The sequence below is a fragment of the Rhinolophus hipposideros genome, assembly GCF_964194185.1.
Source record: "Rhinolophus hipposideros genome assembly, chromosome: 14".
NCBI lineage: Eukaryota > Metazoa > Chordata > Mammalia > Chiroptera > Rhinolophidae > Rhinolophus > Rhinolophus hipposideros.
In genome coordinates, this window is record NC_138060.1 from 28125313 (window position 1) to 28153153 (window position 27841).

The 27841-nt window shown below is 44.1% G+C and overlaps 1 protein-coding gene across 4 annotated transcripts in view; it reads left to right on the forward strand.

Moving 5' to 3' along the window:
- Nucleotides 1-27841, forward strand: part of XPC (XPC complex subunit, DNA damage recognition and repair factor) — a 45478-nt gene that overhangs the window by 6415 nt on the left and 11222 nt on the right. For all 4 annotated transcript variants that reach the window (XM_081072973.1, XM_081072971.1, XM_081072972.1 and 1 more), the window contains exons 2-15: nucleotides 347-542; nucleotides 3280-3392; nucleotides 6267-6390; nucleotides 7735-7819; nucleotides 9375-9532; nucleotides 9987-10107; nucleotides 14418-14507; nucleotides 15337-16224; nucleotides 17647-17807; nucleotides 22338-22419; nucleotides 25111-25245; nucleotides 25326-25495; nucleotides 26074-26167; nucleotides 26748-26837. In XM_081072973.1, the coding sequence (XP_080929099.1) occupies nucleotides 347-542; nucleotides 3280-3392; nucleotides 6267-6390; nucleotides 7735-7819; nucleotides 9375-9532; nucleotides 9987-10107; nucleotides 14418-14507; nucleotides 15337-16224; nucleotides 17647-17807; nucleotides 22338-22419; nucleotides 25111-25245; nucleotides 25326-25495; nucleotides 26074-26167; nucleotides 26748-26837 (2507 nt within the window). The remainder of the gene's footprint in view (nucleotides 1-346; nucleotides 543-3279; nucleotides 3393-6266; nucleotides 6391-7734; nucleotides 7820-9374; nucleotides 9533-9986; nucleotides 10108-14417; nucleotides 14508-15336; nucleotides 16225-17646; nucleotides 17808-22337; nucleotides 22420-25110; nucleotides 25246-25325; nucleotides 25496-26073; nucleotides 26168-26747; nucleotides 26838-27841) is intronic.

Sequence of the window (27841 nt, forward strand, 5' to 3'; positions counted from 1 at the left end):
TAAAATACACACACAGCCGGGCCACTCACTCGAGGTGAAGTACGTATTGCCTCACCTGGTTTATTTAAGTAAACTAAATATATTTTTGGAATTTGCTGTGGGCCAATTAACAATGGATTGCGGACCGCAGTTGGCCTGTGGGCCGCAGTTTTGACACCCCTGGACTAGACTGAAGATGGGAAGAGGCTGAAAGCTTGTTAATCAGACGGGGAATTGGTGAGCTGGTGATGGAGATGTGGTTTGGAGGGAAGTTACAGAAGAGGCGTTTTCACGACCCTGCCCATGAAAGCACCCTCCGTCCACCTTTCCTGTTGTCCCTTACTTCCTGTTCCATGTGGTCATCTAGATGTTCTTGAAGATGAGAAACCACCGAAGAAGAGTCTGCCCCCAAAAGTCTCACGAGGAAAGAGGAAGAAGGGCTGCAGTGATCCTGGGGGCCCAGCAGATGGTCCAGCAAAAAAGAAAGTGAGCAAAGTGACTGTTAAATCGGAAAACCTCAAGGTGATAAAGGATGAAGACTTCAGTGATGGGGAAGATTTCAGGTAAGAGGTCTTGCTTTTTCCTTTCAGAGAAGTGTGAGTAGTAAAACCTGCTCTTTTTGCTTGTCACTAGGACCTGTGGAAAAGATGAGATCTTTAAACTCCTCCAAATAGAGCTCAGAGTACTAGTAAGAGCTAGAAAGAATCTTAGCAATTATATACTTTACCCCCCAAACTTTTCAGATGAGAAAGACAGCTTCCAGAAAGTGATTTATTTGTGATTACACAGCTAGATGGTGGCAAAAACCAGGATGAGACCTGGGTCTTCTGACTGCTGCTCCTGAGTTCTTGCTACTACACAGAGATACTACATATGGAGAATATTTGCCTGCCATTCCAGCGTTGTCTTCTCCTCTCCTCAAGCACACTTTGCTCCTGCGCAGCTGGACTTCTCCTTCACTCAACCTGTGCTCAGACTTTGCTACCTCCGAGTTGGGCTCATATTCTTCCTTCTACGTGGAACGCCTTCTTCCACCTTGATGCTGCAGATCAGAAACCAGCTACAGGCTTCATTGATTCTTTCCCCTTTGCTCCTCTAGTTTCTTGCAGCATCTCTTAAAGGCATAGCTCGTCTACCTTGTGTTACACTTATTTATGCACATGCCATCTACATATATTTTTCCCACGCTGTAAGCTCCCAGAGGCCTGGAGCCACGCCTGGCTCAGTGTTCTTTGTCCTGTGGCACGTAGGGCAGGGCCTTTTATTTGGCAGAAACTGAACAAGTGTTTTTGCAGTGAATGACCATTCCTGTGAACATGTGGTGAACAATAAATATAAGCCTAGTGAACACTTGATTATCTGCCTCCTAGGAAAATTCGAGGAGGGGAGGAAGAAGAACAGAGAGGCAGTAGGCAGTAGTTCCTTCTTCGCTTCAGAATTAAATGGTCATTCTTAGTGTCGGCCTTTCCAGCATTCTGTAGTCCTGACATAGGCAAGTAGTCCAGGAGAGGGCGGCAGTAGAAAGGGGCGTAGGAAAGCATGGAGATTGTCTACCATAGTTCCTCTCTGCTTTTCCCTTAGGTTTTTCCTAAGACTGCCTCTGAGCTTACTGCTTCCCAGCTGTGTCCTTTCTCCCTGCCACTAGTTGAATTCTGTTTCCAGACATAGCGACACAAAGATAGACCAGGATGTTGCCAAGGGAAACGCTGGATCTCCCTTTCTTTCTCAGTTGAGAGTTCACTGATCAAACCCATAGCATATGGACATTTCTGCTATGTTATCCTAATGGGAAATGTTTGCTTCTATGGTGTAGAAAGGAGTGGGTTAAAATGAGAGTATGTATATTATAGCTAAAGACTGAGGATTGGTTATTTTAAATCTGTGCTAAAATCTTAGGTAATATTGTCACTTGATACCAAGAGTCAAACTTTACAAAAGCTAAAAATAACTCAATTTACACATTTTATATATAAATGTGCAGAAATATACAGATGGTCCCTACTCAGGATGGTTTGACTTCGGATTTTTCAGCTTCATAGTGGTGCGAGAGTGTTAGGCATTCCGTAGAAACCATATAGTTAAGTCCTCACTTAACATCATCAATAGGTACTTGGAGCTGCAGTGAAATGGCTTTATAATAAAACCAATTGACCATAGGCTAATTGATAGAAACAAGGGTTCAGTTCCTCCAGCGTCTCATCAATGTTATAACAAGACAACACTGAGCAGAATGATGGTATATAAGGACCTGCTGCACTTCAAATTTTACAATTTGATGTTTTTCCTGGGCTGGTCATGCCTATGCCATACGCTATTTTCTAGTGGTGCTGGGCAGTGGCAGCAAGCCGCAGCTCTCGTCGGGCATGCAGTCAGGAAGGCAAACAACCGATACACTTAAAACCCCTCTATACCCATACAGCACTCTGTTTTTCACTTTCGGTACAGCATTCAATAAATTACATGAGATACTCAACACTTTGTTATAAAAATAGGCTTCGTGTTAGATGATTTTGCCCAGCTGTAGGCCAATATAAGTTTGCTGAGCACGTGTAAGGTAGGCTAGGCTAAGCCATGATGTTCAGTAAGTTAGGTATATTAAATGCATTGTGACTTTTATCAACTTACGATGGGGTTTATCAGGAAGTAACCCCATCGACTCGTACGTCGAAGAAAATCTGCATTACACATTAGCAACCATTTAGTCTTAAGCAGATAAGTAGCTAGCTACTGATCCATCTGCTTCATTAGCTAGTTGTCCAGGTTTCTGTTATTTATGACGTACCTGTATATGTATAGTAGCCACATGCCCACTTGAAGTTACATTTCAACTTCAGTCTCCTTATATCTTATTTCTTAAGAGGGATGGGGGAACGAGAGTCTTCTGAATTGGACCATAGCAGGATCAGCAAATACGAGTTCCCTCCGCTTTCTGGTGTCCCAACTGCATCTGTATAAACACAGATGTCACAGCTTTTACTTCTGGAACTCACATTATTGCTGTGGTTTCTTCTAACTTTTTCTATACCATTTCTAGGCACAGCTATGTTTTCCTCCACACACCTGTAGGGGTAGGTTCACGGTGCTTTTTTCTGTTTCGACAGCACATCTAGTGTTAGACTGACGATCAGAAGACATCTGGATGAGAACTTGAGACAAGTGCTGATGGAGGAAATGAGGCTCAGAGCTCATAAATCATCTTTAAATAATTGCAGCAGGTTTTCCATAAATAAAAGGAGTCCTTAAGATTCTGTTTAGGATATTTGCACCTCCTTCATCTTTTTTCCTGTCATCTTTACGCAGGGACTTTACAAGTGCTTGCCAGAAGGCACACCCTCCAAAGAGAGAAGCTGCCAAAGACAGCTGTGAAGGAGACGACGAGGAGGAAAGTGAAGATGATTGGGAAGAGGTAGAAGGTAAAACATCTTTCTTTGTTTTCGCAACTGTTTGATCCTGTTTTTCTGTTTGGTTCTGTTTGGAGTCATGTCACTGATTGCAATCCTGTTGTTTTCTTTTGAAACTAGTAAGACCACAGATAAGGATGCAATAGGGACTTGCTTTTGATATAAAGAAAAATCCAACACCAGGTTATTAGAGTAGGTTGTAGCTTTCCTTTGTGGTAGCTATCAATGGAGTAGATTATGAAATAGTCAGCATCATCTTGTAGAAAGAGCACAGGCTTTGAAAGTATTTAAACCTGGGGTCGGAGTCCAGCTTTGCCACTTATATAGCTCAGTGAGCAAGTAACTCCACCTGTCCGAGCCGAGGTTTTTTGTTAACATTCAGTACACATTGAATGCTTACTATGAGCAGTGCACAGTCTAGTCTCCAGGATTGGCGGGGCGGGGGAAGTTTGCAGATAGAATGGGCCTAGTGCATTATATGCTCATAATAAATAGCAAGTAATGTTATCATCCCCGAATCCTCCGGCCTTGGATGACTTTTTCCCAGCTTTCTATTTTGAAAATGTTCAGACCTACAAAAAAATGGAAAATGTAGTACATACTTTCTTCATCTCTATTCACTAACTTTAACATTTTGCCATTTTGAATGTATCTTTCAGTAAATATGCATTCTGGAAGCATTTGAAAGTAAGTTGCTAACATTCTGACACTTCTAAGTATTGCACTGTGCATTTCCTAAGAATAAGACATTCTTCTATGTAATAAAATACCATTATCACACCTAAGAAAATGAAAAGTAAATGACCAATTGTTATATTAATATCCTTTATAGCTATTTTTCTTGTTTTCTAATCCAGGATCTAATCAAGGTATAAGGCTTATATTAATCACGTTTCTTTAGTTTCTTTTAGTCCAAAATAGTACCCATCACCCATCACTTTTTTTTTTTTTAATTTTATTGGGGAATATTGGGGAACTGTGTGTTTCTCCAGAACCCATCAGCTCCAAGTCATTGTCCTTCAATCTAGTTGTGGAGGGCACAGCTCAGCTCCAAGTCCAGTCGCTGTTTTCAGTCTTTAGTTGCAGGGGGCGCAGCCCTCCATCCCATGCGGGAATTGAACCTGCAACCTGCTTGTTAAGAGTTTGCGCTCTAATCAACTGAGCCAGCCAGCCACCCCTCCGGAAGCTCAGGCAGCTCGTTATCTTCAGTCTAGTTGTAGAGGGTGTAACTCACTGGCCCATGTAGGAATCGAACCAGCAACCCTGTTGTTCAGAACTCGCGTTCTGACCAACTGAGCCATCCGGCCACCCCTACCCATCACTTTTTTTTGATTTTCATAGCACTGCCTTTTTTGAAGAGTCCTGGCCTCTTGTTCCGTAGAATGTCTCATGTTCTGGTTTGGTCTGATAAATAAACATACAGTTCATGGTGTTGTTATGTTTATTTAAGTATCCCATCTATTTCTTCTAAATTAAATCTAAAGACTTGGTTGAATTTAGATTAAACTTTATTTTTGCAAGAATGCATCATAGGTGATTGTTTATACATCACATCACATCCATTAAGAGACACCTAATGTCATGTTGTCCCAGTGATGCAAAGTTTGATCGTGCAAGGTGGTACTGCCAGATTGTGCCAATGTAAAGGTGCATTTTCTCTTTGTAATTAACCATCTCTGAAGTAGTACCCTGATGCTGGGTGAGTATCTTGTTCCCCGGTAATTTTTTACTTAATGGTTTTAGTATGCATTCATGATCATGACTGGATCAGAAATTATTATATTAAGGATTGAAGTGGTAATATTCTGATTTTGTTGATTTATATGCGTTTATTAGTTGAGTTTGCTCTATAAAGAAGAGCTCTTCCTTTTAGGAGTTGTATTCATGTAGTCATTTATTTTGAGAATCACTGTGGACTTGAGATTTTTTTAAAAATTTAGATATATTATCAGTTATCATCATTCTACATTTTGAGTTTAAGATTACCCCAAATTTGGCTAGTGGGAGGCCCTTTAAACTAGCTACTGTGTCTTTTCACAGTGTGTCTTCCACTGTGTCTTTTCAACATGGCCTCATTATAATGTTTTTGAGAACATTTATGTTTTCTGGCACAAGATGTTCCAGGCTCACTTTATACTTTCCTTGCTCCACACCTGGAATCAACCAAACCTTTTTTCCCCAAGAAGCCCTGGTTCATTTTAGTAGGGACTGGTATATAGAAACCAAGATCTTAGCATTGGGTGTGGTCATTGCCAAATGGGTATCATTGCTTCTGGGCCCAAAGCTTTAAAAGGGCCCTTTGCTAATGAAGTTCAGTTAGATCCAGTTCAGCAAATTGAGCTTATTTTGACTAGTGTTTATAAGCAAAGTAGGGGGTAAAGGAAGGAAAAAGATACATTTCTTGTCATTACAAGTTTGCAACCAAGACTGAAAGACTCCTAAGTCATGACTCCATCCAAAGCAAATTGTGATAAATGTTATATAGTAATACAAAGAATAGGAAAGTGTTCTCGTTTGCCTTTTTTTTTTGGGGGGGGGGGTAATAAAGTATACTAAAACACACCCCAGTATCTGCTCCTTGATAGCAGGGGTCTGTATCTAATTCAATTCGATGTCTTTTTGCCTCAGTTTCCTCCTACTTCTACTGCCAGGACTACTTCTCTGGGTTGTAATGCAGGTTAAATGTGAAATACTCAGTACAGTGCCTGGCGTGGTGTTTTTTTTAGGTATTCAAAGCATGGGAGTAGTAGTTTAGTTTGTCTCTGCGAGTTGTCCAACTTGCGTCCATTCCTTATTTCCTCCTTCGCAGCAGAACCTCAATTTTGTTCAGTGCAGTAGCTATAATTATAATTATTATTACTGATTTTTAAAAATTACTGTTGATAGAACTTAGTGAGCCTGTGCCAGGAGAGGCGGGAGAAAATGCAGCCTTCTCTCAATCTGTTCTGCCTGTGAAACCAGTGGAGATAGAGATTGAAACACCAGAGCAGGCGAAAGCAAGAGAAAGAAGGTAAGATTAGGCATTTGCCTCTAGATTTCTGTCACTTAATTGGCAACAGCTGCTGCTTAATGGCAACTTGTGAGAAACATAGGATACCAGGGTTGAATATCAAAGTGGTCAGGAATCTTGGGTGAGAGAGCCCTGGGTTTACCTGTAGGACTTGAATGAGAAACCTTTGTGTCCTGGCTGGGGCAGGAGATGGGGAGAGAAAACTCCTACGTATTGAGCACCTGCTGTGTACCAAAGACTCCACAGGTTGTCAGTTATCTTCCTTAATCTTTAGAATGGTATGTGAATGAGGAGCCAGGGGCTCAGAGAGGTTAAGTATAATTTCAGGAGTCACTCAGCCAGTAAGTGGATGAACCAAGATCTAAATCCCTGTCAGGCTGACTGGGCAACTCATGCTTTCCCACCACATCATGCTGTAGGACTTGAGGCAGTACCCCACCATGGTAGGGAGTCCCCATTCCATGCCAGTATCCCCAGTTCCTCTCCAGCCTTTGTGGCTTGAGAATATGGAGCACAGCACCTGGTAGTTAATTGGTTCTTGGGTTCCACTGTGTGGTCACATTATTAGCCATGTAGGAGGGAGATAACAGTCATTCATGAAGCGTCAGGTTTTCTTAAAGATGCATAGGACACAAACATGAAAAAGACTGTACACCAGAACAGCACTATACAAGTGAGTGTGCAAAGATGGTGGTTGCCAAGGAGGGACCCAGCCATTGGGAGGTCAGGCAATCAGAGAAGACCTCCTGGAGGTTGTGAGCTTCAGCTCATGTTCCTGAGGTAGGATTTGGTGCAGGCTGAGAGGAGGGCAGTCTGGGTAGAGAATGTCCTGAACTAAGGTTTGTAGGTGAGAAAGAGCAGAAAAGGATGCAGAAAATCAACAGCTCTTTAAAATTTACTTGAGTAGCATAGCCTTATGCAAGAAAACAAGGAGAGCAATTTATGTGCCGTTACACAAGTAAAAGGAATTGAGTGGGGGAATGGAGTTTCAGTTTCCAGTTTAAAATAAAGCTAGAGTAGGTTTATGGTAACTGAAAAAGAAAAGCAGAAAACCCAGTTGTACATAAACATCATCTTACAAACAAGAGTGTAAGGAAATAAACTGTTTATATTGATTGCCCCTAGGTGACAGCACCATGGGGGAATTTTTTGTTGATTTCACCTTCCCCACAAGGAGCACTTTCATGGGTATGCACTTGGGCATGCACGCTCGCACATGCACACACAATTAAAACACTCTCCATTGCCTGCAGGGCGTAACTCACATCCCTTAGCATGGCTGGCCTACATGCCACAGGGACCCCAGATGACATTCATTCTCAGATTTTTCAATATGCATTACAGTGAAAAGATACAAATGGAGTTTGAGATAAATCTTCGGAGGCTGATGAAACGTTTCAGTAAAGAAGTCCATGAGGACACACACAAGGTAAGGGAAGGGAACGAGAGGAAAGGACAGGGTGCTGTGGCAGAAAGAACGTGGGTCCCCTCAGCCAAACCCAAGTTTAGCTTCTGGCTCTTCTACTCACTGTGTGACCTTGGCAGGTTTCTTCTTCTCTCTGAGCCTTAGTTTCCTCGTCTTTGATGTCGGGTAATAATAGAGTCTTCCTTGGAGGGTGGTTGTGAGGGTGTTAAGCAGATATCACGTATGAAGCATGTAGCACAATGCCTGGCTTGGAGCAGGGGCTAAGTAACAGGCATGCTCCTTCCATCTCTTTCAGCTGTTTAATAACATTAATTCTGTCTCAGCGAAAGTCACTGGCTTTGGACTTCAGCTGGTAGTTACTGAACACGTATTATGGACCTAGCAAGGTGCTTGGCATTGTGAGAAGAGAGATTTATATAAGGCTTCTTTCCTGCCATTAAGGAGTTTCTGATCTCACAGATGGAAGAGAAAGACCTCAAGCAGAGAAACTCAAGACTTAAGGAAAGAGATTAGTGTGGGTCTGAGAAGCTTAGGAAGGCTTAGGAGAAAGGACAGCTCGTTGAGATGGGAGAGGACGTCTGGGCTGAGTATGGAGTGGGTGGTGGGACAACCAATGTGCTCACATCTTGGAGGATAGGAGTGTTGGAGATACATTCAGAATGAGGAAAGGGAGGATTTTGATTCTCCTCTAATCAGCAGCAGGCAGTCAGAGAAGGAGTGATGGAATGGAAGAGACACTGTCTGCAGCAGCCACAGAAATGTAGAGGTGGAGTGAGGCCCTAGCAAGGACAGTGAGGAGATGAGACGAGAGCTAGAATGCTGCCTGCCTCACGGCGACCTTGGGGATTAAATGAGATAGGTGTGTTTCTTTGATCTCTTGGTGTTGGAGATGAAAGAAAGGGAAGAATTACTATGACTCCAAGATTTGAAGCGTAAGTGAAGGGAGAATGGCTGTGCCATTGATTGAAATGGGAGGCTATACGTGGGAAGGAAGGCAGACTGATTTTAAAGGGAAAAGGATGCAAATCTGTGTGTGAGAAGGGGAACACCGTTACATGATCATTTCAGTAGACTGAGGAAGGGTGAGGCTGGAGGTCTCATGTGGGGACAGACGTAGGGTTGGGAGCAGTGGAGGGTGGGAGTGCAGAGAGCATTGCAGTGAGCGCCATCTCCCGCTTTGACAGTTGTCAGCCTGTGAGCAGTCTTGCTGTTCTCTCCGCCCACTCACTTTCCCTCCTGATCTTTTTGGAGCAAACTCCAGACATTGTATCATTTTATCCATAGATCCCTAGTATTTGTATCTCTAAAAGACAAGGCCTCTTAAAATAAGTATTTTGAAGCTTTGAGGTTTGAGGCTTTTTGAGGGAATGAATATCTAGATAAAAGAAGGGGTGAAAGACAAAATCTTGGGAAATGGCAAATGTTAGTATTTTTACTTCTTTGTATGTAGAAATGACAGCAAATATTTCCTGCCCACAAAATATCTTTTAATTTGGCAGCAAAGATCCCTCTAGTTTCCAGCCTTCTTTACTGTCTTTCCTTTTCTCTTCCTTCCCAGGTTCACCTTCTGTGCCTGCTAGCAAATGGCTTCTATCGCAATAACATCTGCAACCAGCCCGATCTGCAGGCTATTGGCCTCTCCATCATCCCAACTCGCTTTACCCGAGTGCCTCCGCAGGATGTGGATATCTGCTACCTGTCAAACCTGGTAAAATGGTATGGCCCTCCAGCTGGTCCTGCAGAGCCTTAGTGTAGGATCTGGGTTTCTCAGAGGGGTCCAGGGCACTTCCACTGACATCCTATATGCCGGGCAGTGGGCATGGCATTGAAGATAGAGAAACATCAGGCATGATCTCTGTCCCAGAAGAGCTCCCAGGCTGGTCATGGAGACAGATAACCCCAGGGAATTAGAGGAGTGTGACGAGTGCTCCGCATGAGATGTACTGGGGACCTAGAGGGTCTGGGAAGGCTCCCCAGGGAGATCGAGTCTGAGTTAGGTCTTCAGTGCTGAGGAGGAGTTAGCCAGACAGGGTGAGAAGAGTAGAACTGAGGCGGGCGAGGCTCAAGATTCCCTTCTGAGATTCCCCCTTCTGATTTTCTTGCTATAAAAAGAACAGAGTTCCACTTTGCTCTGACCTTTGATGGAAGGGAATGCCTGGTTCCTCTACAGGTTCATTGGAACATTTACAGTTAACGCAGACCTTTCAACCAATGAGCGAGATGGCCTACAGACTACATTGGAAAGGAGATTTGCTATTTACTCTGTGCAAGATGATGAAGAATTGGTCCATGTGAGTGATTCCTCTTGGGAGCACTAATTTTATTAGTACTCTTAGCAAATGACGATGGCAGTCATGTGCCAGATGCCATTCAGATGTTTTTATATATGTCTCCTTATCAGTCCTCATAAAATAAAAAATAGATACTGACGCTCAGTAACTTTCTTAGGGTCATTCAGTTGGCAAGCATTGGAATCAGGATTGGAACCAGTGTGTGAGTTGAAAGCCTGCCCTCTTCCCTTTTTATTACTTGGTGTTCTGATGGTGTTAAAGCACTGAATTTTTGGTCACACGCTCTAGAATTATTTCCCTCTAGAATTATTTCCATGAACTATTCAGAAATTGTGTTCAAAACTTCCAAGGAAATGTTGTTTTAGATTGGAAATCCTTCAAGTTTCCATGCCTTCCAATCTGGGTAATGACGTTGGCAGGCAGCCTTGCAGCAAGGAGAGTTGTGTCCAGTGTCCACTAAATGAGTCGTGAAGAGCTCTATGTGTAGATAGGCTTTATCAAACACTTGGAAATACCCGCAGGCAAGGCTGTGTCTGAGTAAAACAGAAATAGAGGTATAAATATGGTTTTGTCCCTGGAAGAATCCTATTAATGCATACACTTGTGCCTGAGCCCCAGATTCCCTGTTTGTTTAGGGAAAGAGACCAGACGTTGTGTATCTTTAGAGGCCAAATATTTACCTCTCTTCTTCTGATTTGGCTTGATCAAGTCTAAACTACTTGACATGGCCAGTAATTATGCTGTAATACCACCACCCAGAGGAAAACATTAATATGGGAGTGTTGTCCTCCCAAACTTAGTTCTGATATATTTGTATACATTAATATTTGTTTGGTTTATGGCGTTTTTAAAAAGCAAAAATATACATTTTTTTAAGTTGAACAATTAAGTGACATTCATTGCATTTAGAGTATTATGTAACCATCATCTCTATTTCCAGAAACATTTTTGCTACCTCAGTAGGACATCCTGCAACCATTAAAATTATTCCTCATTCTACCTACTCTACCTACTCCTCCCACCCCCTCAAGCACCACCAATCTGCTGTCGGTATCTATAGATTTGCGTATTCTGGATATTTCTTATAAATCATACAACATGTGACCTTTTGTATCTGGCTTCTTTCACTTAGCATGTTTTCAAGGTTCATCTGTTTGGAGATTGTATCAGTACTTCATTCCTGTATCAGTTCTTCATTTTTATGGCTGAATAGAATTCCTTTGTATGGATACACCACATTTTCTTTATCCATTCATCAGTTGATGGATATTTAGGTTGTTTCCACCTTTTGTCTATTTGTGAAGAGTACTGCTATAAACATGTGTACATACATACTTGAGTGCTTGTTTTCAATTCTTTTGGAGAGGAGTTGCTGAGTCATACGGTAATTGTGTGCTGACTTTTTGAGGAATTGCCAAACTGTTTTCCACAGTGGCTGTACCATTTTACATTCCTACTAGCAATGTACAAGAGTTCCAATTTATCCAAATTCTCACCAACACTTTTATTTTCCTTTTTTTGTTTTGTTTATAGTTATCCTAATAGGTATGAAGTGGTATCTCATTGTGGTTTTGATTTACATTTCCCTGATGACTAATGATGGTTAACAACTTTTCATGTATGTATTGGCCATTTGGAGATCTGCTTTGGAGAAATGTCTGTTCAAGTCCTTTACCCATTTTTTAACTGGTTTCTTTGTCTTGTTGAGTTACAAGAGTTCTTTATATATTTTGGATACTAGACACCTATCAAATATATGCTTTGCAAATATTTTCTCCCATTCTATAGGTTGTCTTTTTGCTTTCTTAATAAAGTCCTTTAATTTCTTTCACCTGTATTTTGTAGTTTTCAGTGTCCATGTCTATCATCTCCTTGATTACATTTTTTCTTAGGTATTTTTTTCTTATGGTATTATAAATGGTATTGTTTTCTTAATTTCCTTTTTAGATGTTCATTGCAGGTATATAGGAACACAGCTGATTTTTTTGTATTGATCTTATATGTTGCAACTTTGCTGAATTCATTTATTAGTTACATTAGCTTTCTTGTACATTCTTTGAGATTTCCTATGTATAAGATCTTGCCATCTGTGATTAGAGATAGTTTTGCTTCTTTTCCACTTTGGAATCATTTTGTTTCTTTTTCTTGCCCAATTGCTCTGGCTAGAACTTCTAGTACAGTGTAGAATAACAGGGATAAAAGCAGACGTCCTTATTTTGATCCCAAACTTAGGAGGGAAAGCTTTCACTCTTTCACCATTGAATATCTTGCTAGCTGTGGGTTTTTGTAAATTCTCTATCGCGTTGAAGAAGTTCCCTTCTATTTCTAGTTTTCTTAGTGTTTTTATCATGAAAGTGTGTTGAATTCTGTCAAATGCTTTTTCTGTGTCAAATAAGATGATCATGTGGCTTTTCTTTGTTTCATTCTATTAATATAATGTCTTACGTTGATTGATTTTCTTATGTTGAATTACCCTTGCATTCCTGAGATAAATCCCACTTGGTCATGGTGTATAACTTTTGATGTGCTGTTAGATTTGGTTTACTAGTATTTTGTTGAGGATTTTTGCATCTATATTCATAATGAATGTTGGGCGATAGTTTTCTTGTGATTTCTGTCTGGCTTTTATATCAGAGTAATGCGGGCCTTATAGAATGAATTAGGAAGTTTCCCTCCTCTTCTATTTTTTGGAAGAGTTGGAGAAAGATTATTGTTAATTTTTCTTCTTAAGTGTTTCGTAGAATTCACCAGTGAAAACATCTGGTACTGGACATTGTTTTGTTTGGAGGTTTTTTAATTTCTCTTTCAGTGTCTTATTAAAGGTATATTCAGATTTTCTATTTTTTCTTGAGTCAATTTTGGTAATTTGTGTGTTTTTAGGATTTGTTCATTTTATCTGCTTATTTCATTTTTAGTTATAGGAATTGTTACAGTTTTGTAACTTAGTTTTTTTTCCTCAGCAACATTGACAGATTACCTGTTAGTGGTGATGACCATGTATATTTGTGTAGCACAGGATTGCTTTCAGAGTGCTATCGCGTACATGATCTTACTCAGTTTTCTTTAGTGTCCTGTGAAGAAGACTAGTCAAGGATTATGAAGAAATCTAGGTTTAAACAACACACTCAGCTAGTTGAATACTCCCGTGAATACTCAGTTCAATACTAGGCAAATATTCAGTTATTCAGACTTTTAGGTCTGTGCTCCTATGCCATGCTATGCACTTAAGAAGCTAAGAAATTAATATTGGTACAATGTAATATGTTGTCAACTAAACTATAGATATTTGGATTTTTCAAGTTTCTCCTTTAATGCCCTTTTTCTATTCCAGGATCCAACCCAGGATACTATGTTGCATTTAGTCGTCACCTCTTCTTGGTCTCTTCCAATCTGTGACAGTTTCTCAGTCTTCTCTTGTGTTTCATAACCTTGATGTTGTTGAAGAATACTGCTTAGGATTTTGTAGCGTGTCCCTCAATTTGGATTTCTTTGATGTTTTCTTACCTCCTGTTTTTAACTTCAGAAGAAACAAGGCAAAAGTAACTATTTTTAAAATATAACATGGCTTTTCACAGAAAACCTGCCTTCTTGTTCCAGATTTTCACCCCTGGCTTTCTCAATAGGGTATTATAGTAATTCATCAGAAACACTGGGACCCTGAGATCTGTGTAGAAAGATGCTTATGCAGGTGCTTTCTCACTGTTGCTGTTTTGGAGGTTAATTCCCCTGAGGAGGCTCCCATCCTTACAAGTTTACAGAATGTTTAGAACTGTAGCCTCCAGTTAAAAGATTCATTGTGGGGAAAATGGTATATAGGGAAATAGACTTTGGGCATCTGATGATAATGACGTTTTCTATATTTTCTTCTCAAAGTGATATTTCATTTTGTTACTTTAATCATAAACATAACACATGTTGAATACAGAAAAATCAGAACATAGCTAAGCAGGAAAAAAAACACAAAAATGTGTAAACACTCATAACCCAATATATGTGTCCTTTTCCAAATACACATATATGTTTCTAAATATAATTTTTTACAAAAATTAACATTACACATTAAAAAAACAAACTTCTCTTTTCCTTTAATATATGGTGAACATCTTCCCAATTTTCTACAAAGATAAATCTCTGCAATGTTACTTTTAATAGTGTCGAGGGTTCCTCCAGACTCCTATTTTTAGACAGCTTGGTTTTTTGGTTTTTTTTACTTTTCCCTGTTATAAACAAGCACCACAAGAAACAGCACTGAACTAATTAAATCCCTAAATCTTTTCTTAGGAAAACTGTGTTATTCTTTTTCATTATAGATATTTTTACTGATTCTCCGGGCCGTGCAGCTCCCAACCCGACTGGTATTGTCTCTACAGCCAGTTCCTCTGAAATTATCAGCAGCCAAGGTGAGCTTCTCAGCACTTGCAGAGAAAAGGATATTTGGTCAGGGAGGAGTTAGAAATTATCAGACTTAAAATGAAAAATTGGTTATTCGGCTATTTTTAAGGGTCAGTATTCCTGGAGCATGAGTTCCTTGGGGACTGCCTTGCACATACCCTGTGTGAGAGCAAGAGTAGACACACGAGTGGGTTATCTACAGTCTGAGCTTTGCATGTGCAAAGGGGCCTGCAAGAGGTCTTGGCTCCTTGGTGCTTACATTTCTCTTCTGTAAAACAGTCGAATGGTACCTGTCCTCCTTACCAGCAATGTGGAGTGGTGATGAGTGAAGGACTCCGAATTCTGTGATCATCTTAGAAGGAGGCTGAGCACTGCACTTCCTGGGTGTTGGCATTGTCCAGAAATTAATTTTAATAATTTCTGTATTCTTGATACTATAGCTTTATTAAATCTATCAGTATTTGTTTGCAAAATGCCTTATATGCAAGGTGGGCATTATTGTTGCCGAGGAAACTGAGGCTTAGAGGTTACATAATGTGTTTAAATCACATAACATGAGAAACGAAACTTTGAACCCAGGTTTTTCTGTTTCCACATCCTGTGCTCTTTTCCCTGTGCCACGCTTTAGAGTAAAGAGAATTTTTTTGTATCCTGTGGCCTTATTGAAGGTGCTATAGGTTTTAGTGATAACCTAAAAGGATAGACAATTGGTCACTGTCTGACCTGGGGACATCTTGTATATGCTGGTTCTCTAGCCAGTGACAGCCCTGTTAGATTACAGGATCTCTATCCCAACATTAGCAAAAAAGAAAAAGCAAAATTTCTGTTCTGTTTAAGGGAAAGAAATCGTCTAAGGAGGGATCCACAGAGGGTCCTGGAGGCTCCTCAGAAACTTCCAGCCAAGTTCCAGAAAAGCAAACTAAACCAAAGACCAGTGGAGGAACCAGACAGGAGGACAGCTCTTCTAAAGGCACTGGCAGTCCAAGTGCCAAAGGGAAGAGGAGCAAAGCAGCTGCTGTCAGGAAGAAACGGAGAGAGCCCTCCTCCAGTGGGGAAGAAGAGGGCAAGGCAGGAGAGCAGGGGAAGGAAATCCCGAGACGTGCACGTGGACGGGAGCGGCGGGTGGCCTCCAGGGTGTCTTACAAAGAAGAGAGTGGGAGTGACAAGGCCAGCAGTGGCTCTGACTTTGAGCTCTCTGGTGGGGAAGCCCATCATCCATCAGGTGAGGATTCTGAGCCTGGCCCTTCGAGACAGAGGAAGGCCCCTCGGAGGACAAAGGCAGGGCCCAAAAGTGACTCCAGAACCCAGCGTAAAAGCCACCCTAAGCACCCTGGCTTTCCAGCAGCATCCACAAGCTCTTCAAGCAGTAAGAGTAAGAGAGGCAAGAAAATGTCCAGTGGTGGTGAGCAGGCAGAAGGAGAGAAAGCAGCTGGTGTGAACCAGTGGCTGGAGGTGTTCTGTGAGCGGGAGGAAAAGTGGATCTGTGTGGACTGTGTGCACGGTGTGGTGGGCCAGCCTCTGACATGTTACCAGTACGCCGCCAAGCCCATGACCTACGTCGTAGGCATTGACAATAACGGCTGGGTCCGGGATGTCACCCAGAGGTATGATCCAGCTTGGATGACAGCGACCCGCAAGTGCCGGGTCGATGCCAAGTGGTGGGCTGAAACCTTGAGACCCTACCAGAGCCCACTGGTGGACAGGGAAAAGAAAGAAGACTTGGAGGTAAGGCCTCGGCTGCTATGGGCTCGAAGACAAGTGATTAAAATTATTCCCACTTTTGAGCACCTTATGTGTGCCCAGCCCGGCCCTGCGCTGGGTATTTTTAGTGGTTATCTCATTAATTACCACAATAACATTATAAAGCTCGGATTATTATTGCCTTAATTTTACCAGTTAAAAATTTAGGATCCAAGAGATTAGCAGACTTGGCTTTTGAAGCCAGATCTATCTGACTTTGAAGCCTGTATACATTTAATTATTGCCCGGTTGTAAATTTGGAGCTTTAAAGTAATTTATTCAAAGCATATAAGTTATCCAGAGCGAAAGAAGAAAAAAACTCGTTAATAGAATTGTTTCCCCCTTCTCATCGTGCACACTCACACAAGCACACACACAAACAGCCCTCCACAGATCTACTACTCATTTCCTGGGAAGGAAGGGACTCAGGATGAGGAAATGTCTTCAGCCTGTTGAGAAGGCACACTGGAAGGCCAACTTCTAAAACAGAACTTGGTAAGTCACTTGATCCCAGGAGGACGGCCTGAGCTGCACGTGCAAGACAATTGTGATATTAAGTGGAACTCAACATTTCCACACAGAAACATGCCTAGATTTGCTGAAGAATTATTCCCCGTTCCTCAAGATGAGTGAAGCATGGGTTTGTTTCGCATTCCCAGTTGATCCTGCAGTGAGAGTTTGCTCTGGGGGTATTCCTGGTTCATTTTACTTAAAAATGGCAGAGTAAGTGGGAATTGGACAGATGGTATTGTGACTAACCTAATTCAGGTTTCTGTACTGGACGCTGGCCACGTGGAGGGTCCATCCTTCCTGGCTACTGCACATTGCCCGGCCTCACTAAAGTATTGTGGGGGTTTTGAAGAGATGCTAAGGGAAACCTTAGCAGACCTTGGTGAATAGGATGTGAGTTACAGCAGTGGAATCGCCCGCTGAGAAATCAGAATCCTTAAAGGAGTTCTAAGAGAACATGTGTTAATTACAGTGGACCTAAAGGAACTTACAGGGTGTGAACAGCTTATTCTGGTTTCCTGTGAGAGCGGTCATGGTAACCCGCGTTGCATGTCACTTTGAGATAAGGCTTCCTTCCTGAAGATAGCTCTGTTCTTCTTTGAAGCTCTGTAATAGAGCAGGCATGGATCTGCTAGGGCCAGCTAAGGTGTCGTAAGGGCTGGGAATCAGATCACTTTCCATAGTTGTCACAAGCCACAGAATTACTTGATTCTTCACAGCTTTTGGTTAATCTAAAACCTACTTAACACCAGAGCTACAAATAATGTTACAGGCGTTGGTGCTCATGAAACCTCCGCTCCGTCTGTGATCCTAACAAGTGCTCTGAGGATCAGCCACCTCACACCTCACTTCCTCTTCTAACCCACACGCTCAACACTGTCCCTCTGGCCTTTGCAGTTTCAGGCAAAGCACCTGGACCAGCCTTTGCCCACTGTCATCGGCACATATAAGAACCACCCTCTGTACGCCCTGAAGAGACATCTCCTGAAGTATGAGGCCATCTATCCTGAGACAGCCGCGATCATTGGGTATTGTCGTGGAGAAGCTGTCTACTCCAGGTGCGTGGTGCATCCCGGGGGGCTCGTGGCTTCCTGATGGCCTGGGATTAGCAACCCTCTTCTGGGGCAAGCAGCTGGGAGTAGTCACCTCATTTGTCAGTTGGACTGAGCTTTATAGTGTGTGCATGTATATATATAGTGTGTACACGTATATAGTGTGTGCATACTTTATAGTTGTGTGTCTGGGGTTGGGCATGTGTAGTAGAGATTAAAGCTTGGAAATTAAAACAAGGATTAAAAGATGAGCAGAGGGGGAGAAATTGTAGAGGGAAAGAAAGTGGAACAAATAAGGTTTATATGGGGCAATATAAACATACTCCTCAGATATAAATTCAAAACGTGCAAAAGGAAGCAATAAACGATTTGATAATCAAAGTTAAAATGAGTGGATATTTTAGTGAATACAGAGCTGTTTGGGAAGATGAAAAAGTTCTGGAGATGGACAGTGGTGATGGTTGCACAACAGTGTGAATGTACTTACTGCCCCTGATCTGTGCACTTAAAAATGACTAAGATGGTAGTAAAACTTTTTTAACATAATGAAAGACACCTTTATTACTTTCATCACTTAGGAAATTCCAAGGGTCTTAGGAGCTCTGTGCCAGGTAGGGGGTTGAAGATAAAAATGGATGTTTCTTTTTTTTTTTTTTAATTTATTGGGGTGACAATTGTTAGTGAAATTACATAGATTTCGGGTGTACAATTCTGTATTACATCGTCTATAAATCCCATTGTGTGTTCACCACCCAGAGTCAGTTCTCCTTCCATCACCATATATTTGATCCCCCTTACCCTCATCTCCCTCCCCCCACCCCCCTTACCCTCTAGGAACGACTAAACTATTGTCTGTGTCTATGAGTTTTTCTTTCTCATTTATTTGTCTTGTTCTTTTGTTGTTTTGGTTTATACACCACGTATCAGTGAAATCATAGGGTTCTCTGCTTTTTCTGTCTGACTTATTTCGCTTAGCATTATACTTTCAAGATCCATCCATGTTGTCACAAATGTTCCTATATCATCTTTTCTTACCGCCGAATAGTATTCCATGGTGTATATATACCACAACTTCTTTATCCATTCATCTATCGAAGGACATTTTGGTTGTTTCCATGTCTTGGCCACTGTAAACAAAGCTGCAATGAACATTGGAGCACACGTGTCTTTATGTATAAATGTTTTCAGATTTTTGGGGTAGACCCAGGAGAGGGATTGCTGGGTCATATGGTAATTCTATTCGTAATTTTTTGAGGAACCTCCACACTGCCTTCCATAACGGCTGCACCAGTCTGCATTCCCACCAACAGTGTATGAGGGTTCCTTTTTCTCCATAGCCTCTCCAACACTTGTTACTATTTGTCTTGTTGATGATAGCCATTCTGACTGGAGTGAGGTGATACCTCATTGTGGTTTTTATATGCACTTCTCTGATGATTAGTGATGTTGAACATTTTTTCTTATGTCTATTTGCCATTTGTATGTCCTCTTTGGAGAAATGTCTCTTCAGGTCCTCTGCCCATTTTTCAATTGGATTGTTTGTTTTTTTGTTGTTGAGTTTCATGAGTTCCTTGTGTATTTTGGATATTAGTCCCTTATCGGAGGCACTGTTTGCAAAAATCTTCTCCCATTCAGTTGGTTGCCTCTTTATTTTGTCGATGGTTTCTTTTGCTGTAGAAGCTTTTAAGTTTCATATAGTCCCATTCATTTATTTTAGCTTTTACTTCCATTGCCTTTGGAGTCAAATTCGTAAAATGCTCTTTGAACCCAAGGTTCATAAGTTTAGTACCTATGTTTCCTTCTATACAGTTTATTGTATCAGGTCTTATGCTTAAGTCTTTGATCCAAAAAGTTGGATGTTTCTTATAAATCAGAATATCACAGTTAGAGAAAAGGGAATAGAAACTTGCAAATGGTTATTTGAGGGAGGGGAAGAGACTAGAGGTAGAAGACAAAGAAAGGAGGGCGGTCCCTCCTTCTTCCTCTCAAGTACTTCTTCGAAGAAGTACTTGAATTTTCTGTAGTGGCAGGTCTTCATATATCCCTTGTAACTCAGGAAGAGCCAAATGGAAAACATGCATAGGGCAAGGTACGGGGGCGGGGCATGTGGCACCCATGCCCTCTCAGCTGCACCACTCTTCCTGAATCTTCATGTGTTCACTAACCTCAAGATGGTAAATTTTATATTGTATATATTTTATCCACAATAAAAGAAATTGCCAAAGAAGAGGGGGACTGGAATAAGAGTAGAAGATAAATGTAAAATATATACAAAATTAAAACACATTTTAATATAAATTTAAGGTGAGGTGAGGAAAAAATGAAAATAGAAGCAGAACTTTTAAGAAATAGCAATAGAAAGAAAATAAAAGAAGTGATTTGTTTTTTTAAACATTGAAATACAAGACCAAAAAATAGAGTATGTTCTTAAGAAATAGGAAGAGATAGGGAAATAAAGGAAACATGGGAAACTCACATGAGTAGATGGTTTGTGCCCTCTGACGGGGGGCTCCTTCCTGCAGGTTAGCCCTGTCGGGAGTTAATCCTGGACGCTCTGTTTAGCTCTGTGCTGGGGCTTTCCGGTCCATGTCAGGTAGGGTCATGCCTGGTCAGGGCTCAGCTGCTGATGGTCAGAGTCCTCCAGGGCCAGGCCGCCTTGACAGAGTGTGCGCACAGGCTTCCTCAAGCCTGGGACAGAAGGAGTGTGATGGGAGGAGTGCCAGCATGGTCCACAGGGCCCGGGTCACTCATTGGAGAAAGCGTTCAAGGTGGACATTTGTGTTTCATGCTGTAAAATATATGTGACAATTTCCCATTTAATCACTTGTAAGTGTACAGTTCGGGGCATTAAGTACATTCACGTTGGGCAGCCATCACCACTGTCCATCTTCGGAACTTGGTCATCCCAAACTGAAGCTCTGTGCCCATTAAACACCAACTCCCCAATACCCCCTCCCTCCGCCTCTAGCAAGCACCGTCCTACTTTCTGTCTCTGTGAATCTGACTGCCTGGGACCTCATGTAAGTGGATTCACACAGGATTTGTCCTTTTGTGACTGGCATCCATTGATGGACACGTGTGTTGCTTCCCCTTTTGGCTAGGTGAATAATGCTGCCGTGAACACGGGTACAAATATCTCTTTGAGACCCTGCTTTCAGTTCTTTGGGGTGTATGCCCAGAACTGGAATTGCTGGATCATATGGTAATTCTGTTTAACTTTTGAAGAGCTGACATACTGTTTTCCACAGCAGCTGCACCATTTTCAATTCCCACCAGCAGAGCACAAAGGTTTCAATTTCTCTACATTCTCACCAACACTCCTTTTCTGGTTTTTGATGAGAGCCATCCAAATAGGTATGACGTGGTTAGAAGTTGAGATTTATTCTGAGGTGTGTGCCCACTGCCCTGCTGCTCTCCTTGGGGATGTCTCGACGATGCTCCCTGCTCCCCCCAGCCCCGCCTTCCCCACTCCTATCTGAAGGCCGTGACCATGACATTACTGCTGTGGACAATGAGAGATGCGCAACCTGCAGTGGGAGTGTGGCTGGAGCTCTCAGCTCTGACAGATGCTGTGGATGGAGAAGCTCTGCCCCAGCGTCTCTTCTTCCCGGCAGCCTTGTGAGGTAGAGGACAGAGCTCATTTGCCCTAATTGGTAGAGGAGGGTCCTGAGGCTCAGGAAGGGGGAGTGATTGCTGCGGGGTCACTCCCTGCCCCAGGAGGTGGCCCTGTGCTGTGCTGACCATCAGCCTCAGACGGCAGATGCATGAAGGGCCTGACTTCTGCACCAGAAGGGAACGTCATGCCCGTGCTCATTGGAACTGCACTCTGGGCAGACTTTGAGGCTGCAAACTAAAGAAGGGGTGAGTGTGCCCTCTTAAAGATGCTCAGCAAAGAAAGCCGTTGGAACTTGTTGGAAAGAATTGCAAGCCTGGGGTACAGCTCTTAGCTCTGGAAGGAGAGGGCATGAAGCCAAAGGATCTCTCCCCATAATCACAGGCTGCCAGGAGTTAATTTGTTCCATGTGCCTGAGTCTTAATTTATTAGCATATTATCATTTCCATGTAGTGAGTGTTCTTTTGGGTCCCTCACCCCACATGTTTAGCAGCAGATCAGACTCTGGGTCAGCACTTGTCCAGGGCTGAGGAAATGTGCCTGCAGGGCTGTGGCTCATACCTCACACCCTACAGGCTGCAAAGGAACTCTTGCTGTGGAAGGAAAGGTGAGGGCACCGCGTGAAGCCTAAGACAGACACAATAACTCCATTTAGGTTAGGATTTGTAAGTGGACACACACCCCCAAAGACTGGAAGTCCAAGTTAGCTGTGTGCCGAAGGCAGGTGCCCTGGATCCCTGAGGAGCAGGGTCTGTTTGTTCCAGGGCATGAGGCAGAGCCTGAGCCAGAGAATCAAGGGCTGTGCTTTTCCTCCTGGGAGGTCGTTAACACCTGCACCCTGCCGTTTCTGCTGCAGACTACTGCTCCATCTGGCGGCGAGGGTACTGAGTTTGTCCTTTGTCTCCCCCTGTTGGCTCTGGTAGGGATTGCGTGCATACTCTGCACTCGAAGGACACATGGCTGAAACAAGGAAGAGTGGTGAGGCTTGGAGAAGTGCCCTACAAGGTAACCAGAGCTAGGGTTGGGTTGGGGGGGCCTGAGGGCAGCGGGGAGGCTCAGGACCAAGGCTGAGTGAAACAACTGGGGGCAGAGGAGTGGGGACTAAGGGCTGCCGAGTGCACTCCCAGGATAGCAATCCAGGTCTGACTTTTCTGGCTTGAGAACAGTTAGAGGAGGAGAAATACATTTAAATTATATCTTTCTTTAATGAGGAATTTATAAGAGATGTATCTTCCAGAGTATGCAAGAAATCTAGGCCCAAAAGCAGCCCTCAGACTCCTGGTGTGTGCTCAAAGGCAGTATGGATTGGAACTGTGTTACTGAGTTGTTCTAAGACACCAAAGCCCTGCTTTATGCAGACACACTCACCAGTCATCAGTGCCCTTCCATTTGATAGCTCACTGTGCATTTTGCTTGTATGTGATATCTACTGAGTCTTAGCAACCATAGGAGGTAGCATTATGATGCCCATTTTTCAGATGAGAAAACAGGAGTTCAGACAGGGGAAATGACTTGTCCAAGGCCTTATAGTTAGGAAAACAGCAACACCCAGACAAGAATCTCAGGCCCAGCTTCTACTCCAGTGTTCTTTTTCTCCCACTGTGTTGCTGTACTGAGTCAGGTCAGCTGCCCACGAGAAACATGAATTCAGTACAGTACTGCAAACGCTTGTCACAAGACACAAAGCCCCATTCAACCAGGGGAGAACCAGCCAGTCACAGAGACACATTTGCTCTTTGTCAGATCTCAGAAAGAGCCCTTTTGAGTTGTGAGACTGGGGAGCTGGGTGTGGAATGGAGAGGCCTTAGTTTGGTGGGAAGGGGCTACAGGCACTGGGGGGCGGGTCAGGCTTGAGTGCATCGTGCTGCCTGCTTGGACCTGGAGGATCGCTGGGGTTTCCCGTAGACCGTCACCTTTCTTTTATGTTCCTTATCAAATAACCAGTCTCTTCATTGAGGAATGGCACTATCTGATTGAAATAGAATGTGAGCCATGAATTTTAATTTTGTGGTAGCTACATTAAAAACTTAAAAAGAAAGAGGTGGAATTTGAACATACTTTATTTGAAATGTTGTCATTTAAACATCTAATATTTTGAAATGTTAACAATATTTTACATTCATGTATTTTCTTACTACGGAATCTAGTTTTTCACTTTTCATACATCTCAGTTCCAACTAGCCACCTTTCGCATGTCTAGTGGCTATCATATTAGTGCAGTTCTAGTATGATCCCAAATCGCAAGCCCTCTTGTTCTGAAAGCTGCCATCTGATAAGCTCCTGCCTTATCTTCTCTTGCTTAGGTCACAGCACCTTCAGCCCCTGCTCCTTTCCAACATCGTAGTCATGGGATCTTTCTGAAACACACAGTTCCGTGTGACACCTCCTGGGTAGCCGACCCTAACCACACTAGAGGCCCATGTCTTTCATGTGACACAGAGACCTGTGATGCCTGCTGCCCCTCTGGCCACCCTTCCTCCTGCATGCTGACGACTTCCACAGTCCCCAGATACTCAGTCTCACACTGCTATGTCCCTTCAGTCCAAAACACCTTTCTTCCCAGCCCTTTGCACTTGACCAATCCCTCTTTACCCTTTCAGACTCAGCTCAGGTGGGGCCTGTTCTGAACAGCCTGTCCCTCCTCAGGGCTGGGTGAGGGCCCTGCCTCCTGGCCCCATTCCACCCTGGACTCTTCACACTGAATTGTAGTCTTCTCTGCCTCCCCACAGGAGCCTGCCCCTTCTCTGCCCCCAGCCACTGGTGTCATAGCGTGGTCTGTAATAGATGATTATTGGTCTTTACTGAACCAACACTGGATGAATGGCTTCCTCAGAAAGGGACTGTCAGCCCCCACAGGGCTATCAGAGGTGGCATGCCCAGTGACCATGGCAGGAAGGGCCACTAGAGCAGCAGTCAGCAATCTACAGCTCACGTGTCACATCCAACCTGTTTTGGTGGGGCCCTGAATCTCAGGATGTTTTTGGGTTTGTTTGTTTTTTAATGGATTTTAAAAAGAAAGAATATGCAACAGGCTGTATATGACCCTTCACAGAAAAAGTTTGCCAACCCCTGCACTAGGGACAGCTAGTATGCCCAGGCCCAGACGCAATCCTTGATCCATGGCTGCGCCACTCCTCCTTGTAAAAGTGACGCAATCTTTTCCTCCTTGCCAGTTTGCCATGCCTTCCACATGAAAATTTTGGTATTGTCCACTAGACGTCTGTAGGGGAGCATTTTGGGGGTCCTAAACTGTCAGTGGCTTGGTGCATGCCAGTTATCTGGATTTAAATCCAGGCCCTGGCCCTCACCCACCCATGAGATTTAAGTAAGTATATCATCTCCAAGTCCCAATTTCCCTTTTAGTGATGAAAGTATAGAACATAGCGTAGTAATCCCCTTTGTGTGTGGTTTTGCTTTTCGCGGTTTCAGTCACCTGAGATCAGCCACGGTCTGAAAATACTAAATGCATGTAGAGCACTAAGCAGAGTGCCTGGGAGCGAGCACCTGGAAAGGCTGGCTGGTGGTAGGAGAGTGGAGCTAGCAGTCAGACGGGGATAGAAAGCACACCCGGCTGAGGTTTGCTTGTTGTTGTTTGTTTTGTAACAGGTGCAAAGCACTGAGCACAGTGCCTGCTACACAGTAAGCGCTCAGGAAGTGATAGCCTTTGTTGTAAACTGGCTGTTCCCTCTGGTGTAGATGGTGAAAGGCTATTCCAACCGGGCCCGGAAAGCCCGCCTCGCTCAGCCCGAGCTGCAGGACCACAATGACCTGGGCCTGTTTGGCAAGTGGCAGACAGAAGAGTACCAGCCGCCCGTGGCTGTGGACGGCAAGGTAAGGGCAGCGCTCAGTGGGGTCAGGACCAGGCTGCTTCGTTCTGCAGCTGGCCAGACCTGGCATGCCACCCTCTGCAGGTCCCCCGCAATGAATTTGGGAACGTGTACCTCTTCCTGCCCAGCATGATGCCTGTCGGCTGTGTCCAGCTGCATCTGCCCAACCTGCACCGTGTGGCCCGTAAGCTGGACATCGACTGTGTCCAGGCCATCATCGGCTTCGATTTCCATAACGGCTACTCCCATCCCGTGTGCGTGAGGGGCCTCCATGGAGGCCGGAAGGGGGGCAGGGAGGTCACAGTGAGGAGGCAGGAAGTTGATGTGAGGTTGGTGGGGGTGGAGGCCCAGTGGCTCGTTTTCCAGGTTCTACTCTGAATTTGCAAAGTCAGCCTTAATTCTTTACCTTTCCATTATAGCTTGACACTTTTATTCTGGCTTCCATCCAGACACCGCAAAACCAATGAAACCAGCATCCTAATAAAATTAGATTAAAACAGTATTTTCTGGGGGTGCTCACAGGTGACCTAGTGCGACCAGCATCGTCCTCCTTGCTGATCTCTGTCCTGCGTGCGCTGTGGGTGGGCAGGGGCTCTCATCCCAGCTGGTAGCAGGGCCTGGGGAAGAAGCAGTGCCAGTGTCCACAGGCTTTCCTTCTGCATGGGCGGCGTCTGTTAGCAGCTATGGCTGGTATTGTGGTCCAGCAGACCCAGGAAATCCTTCAGGGCCCCCAAGTCCTTAGGTGCAGCTTACTGCCCTCCACAGTGGGGAGAAAAAAAGGCCAGTGCCCACAGCAGGCTCCAGGAAGACCACCTATGTTGTATCCCCACAGAACTGACGGGTACATAGTCTGTGAGGAATACAAAGACGTGCTCCTGGCTGCCTGGGAAAATGAGCAGGCCCTCATTGAAAAGAAGGAGAAGGAGGTGAGTGGCCTGGCCAGGGCGGGCCTGGGGGAGGCCTAAGGTAGAAATGCAGAACGGGGAGAAAGCAAACACACAGGGGCCTTACTTGCACCAGCTGTAACAGGAGAGTGTTCATGTGCTCTGAAGCTTTCTCCGAGACTCCATGGATAGCACCCTAGGGAGCCAGCACTGGATAAAACGGTCCTGCCGCTCCCTCAGAATCCACTATCACTGTCAACTGTCTGCTTGGATCCCAGCTCCAGGGACCACCGCCCTGCTAGTACCTGCCTCCATTCAAAGGAACTGTCTGTGGTCCAGCTCTGGACAACCTCCTTCCCTAAGCATTTTAGAGTCAGAGACAAAGAGTTTTTGTTTCGGGTGCCTTTTATGTATATCACTTTATAAGTCACTCCAATTTTAAAACTGAGAGTTGGTGTAATTGAGAAACTGTTTTTTATTCTAAAATGTTATCTTGCATCTTTACACACACATACACACACACACACACACACACACACACTCACTCATGGGTTCCATCTTGATATTCTTCCTGAAAACGGCAGTTATTAGCGTTTTATTTCCCATTTCATTTTTGCTGCAGAAAAGGGAGAAGCGGGCTCTAGGGAACTGGAAGCTGCTGATCAAAGGACTGCTCATCAGAGAGAGGCTGAGGCTTCGCTATGGGACCAAGGTCAGTGTGGGGCCTTTGTGAAGCAGACAAGCCCAGGGGGGAGAAGGGCGTACTCAGATTCTGCCCTACGGCGTCATAGATGAGTCATCTTTATGTTTTAATGCCACACACCAGTGTCTCCAAGGCCCCATGTCCTTACCTTGTTGGGAAGATGTCGCTGGAGTCAGCCGCAGCTGCCTCTTCTGACCCCCAGTTCTGCCTAGCACCCCTTTTTCTGCTCCTGAGTGCACGAGTGAGTGCCTGCTGCGTGTCTGCCCTGAAGCTAAACCCACACAGGGAGAGACGGGTTCCTGCATGTCTGTGTCTGGCCCGCTGCCCTTCCTTAGCTTGGCGGTGCTCCCAGTGCCCACGACCCTCCTGCAGGCCAGGAGTTGCTCATTTAGTGCAACTCTCACTTCCCACAGCACCTGCCGTGTGATGTCGCAGGCGGCCTGTGGACACAGGTGCGAATTTGCTACAGCCCCCACCTGGGGCAGACAAGCCCCGAGACACAGTTAGGTGGTGTGATCAGTACTGGGTCAAAGACAGGAGAAATGTGCTCTGGGAGTAGCTGTAACCGTCCCTCTCCAACCCACATGCTGCCTATGTGTCTTTAAAAACGATTCTTGTCATGCTCCTCCCTCCAATTCCTCAGTAACCCTGTCCCCTGGCTCCATGTTCGGACTGGTACTGTCCCGCTGCTGTGCTTTCCACCCTGAGCCGGCCCAGAGCGGCGGGCACGGAGCTGGTACTGTGCACTGGGGCAGTTAAAGACATGGGCTCTCCTGTTCAAAAACGGGGTGATGAATGCAGAGCACCAGTCACAGTGATCTAGATTGGATTGTGTACTTCTGCCTAGACATCTGGTCGTTCCCTCGGCTCCGAAGTCACCGGTGCCTGCCTGGGTGAGCTGCTAGTCTGAGGAAGGCACCGGAGCGCAGGCTTTGGTCCTCCCCCAACCCCGCACAGTGCCCTGTCCCCGTAGAGCCACCACTCCAGGCAGCTTGACTGCCTCAGGACGGTCC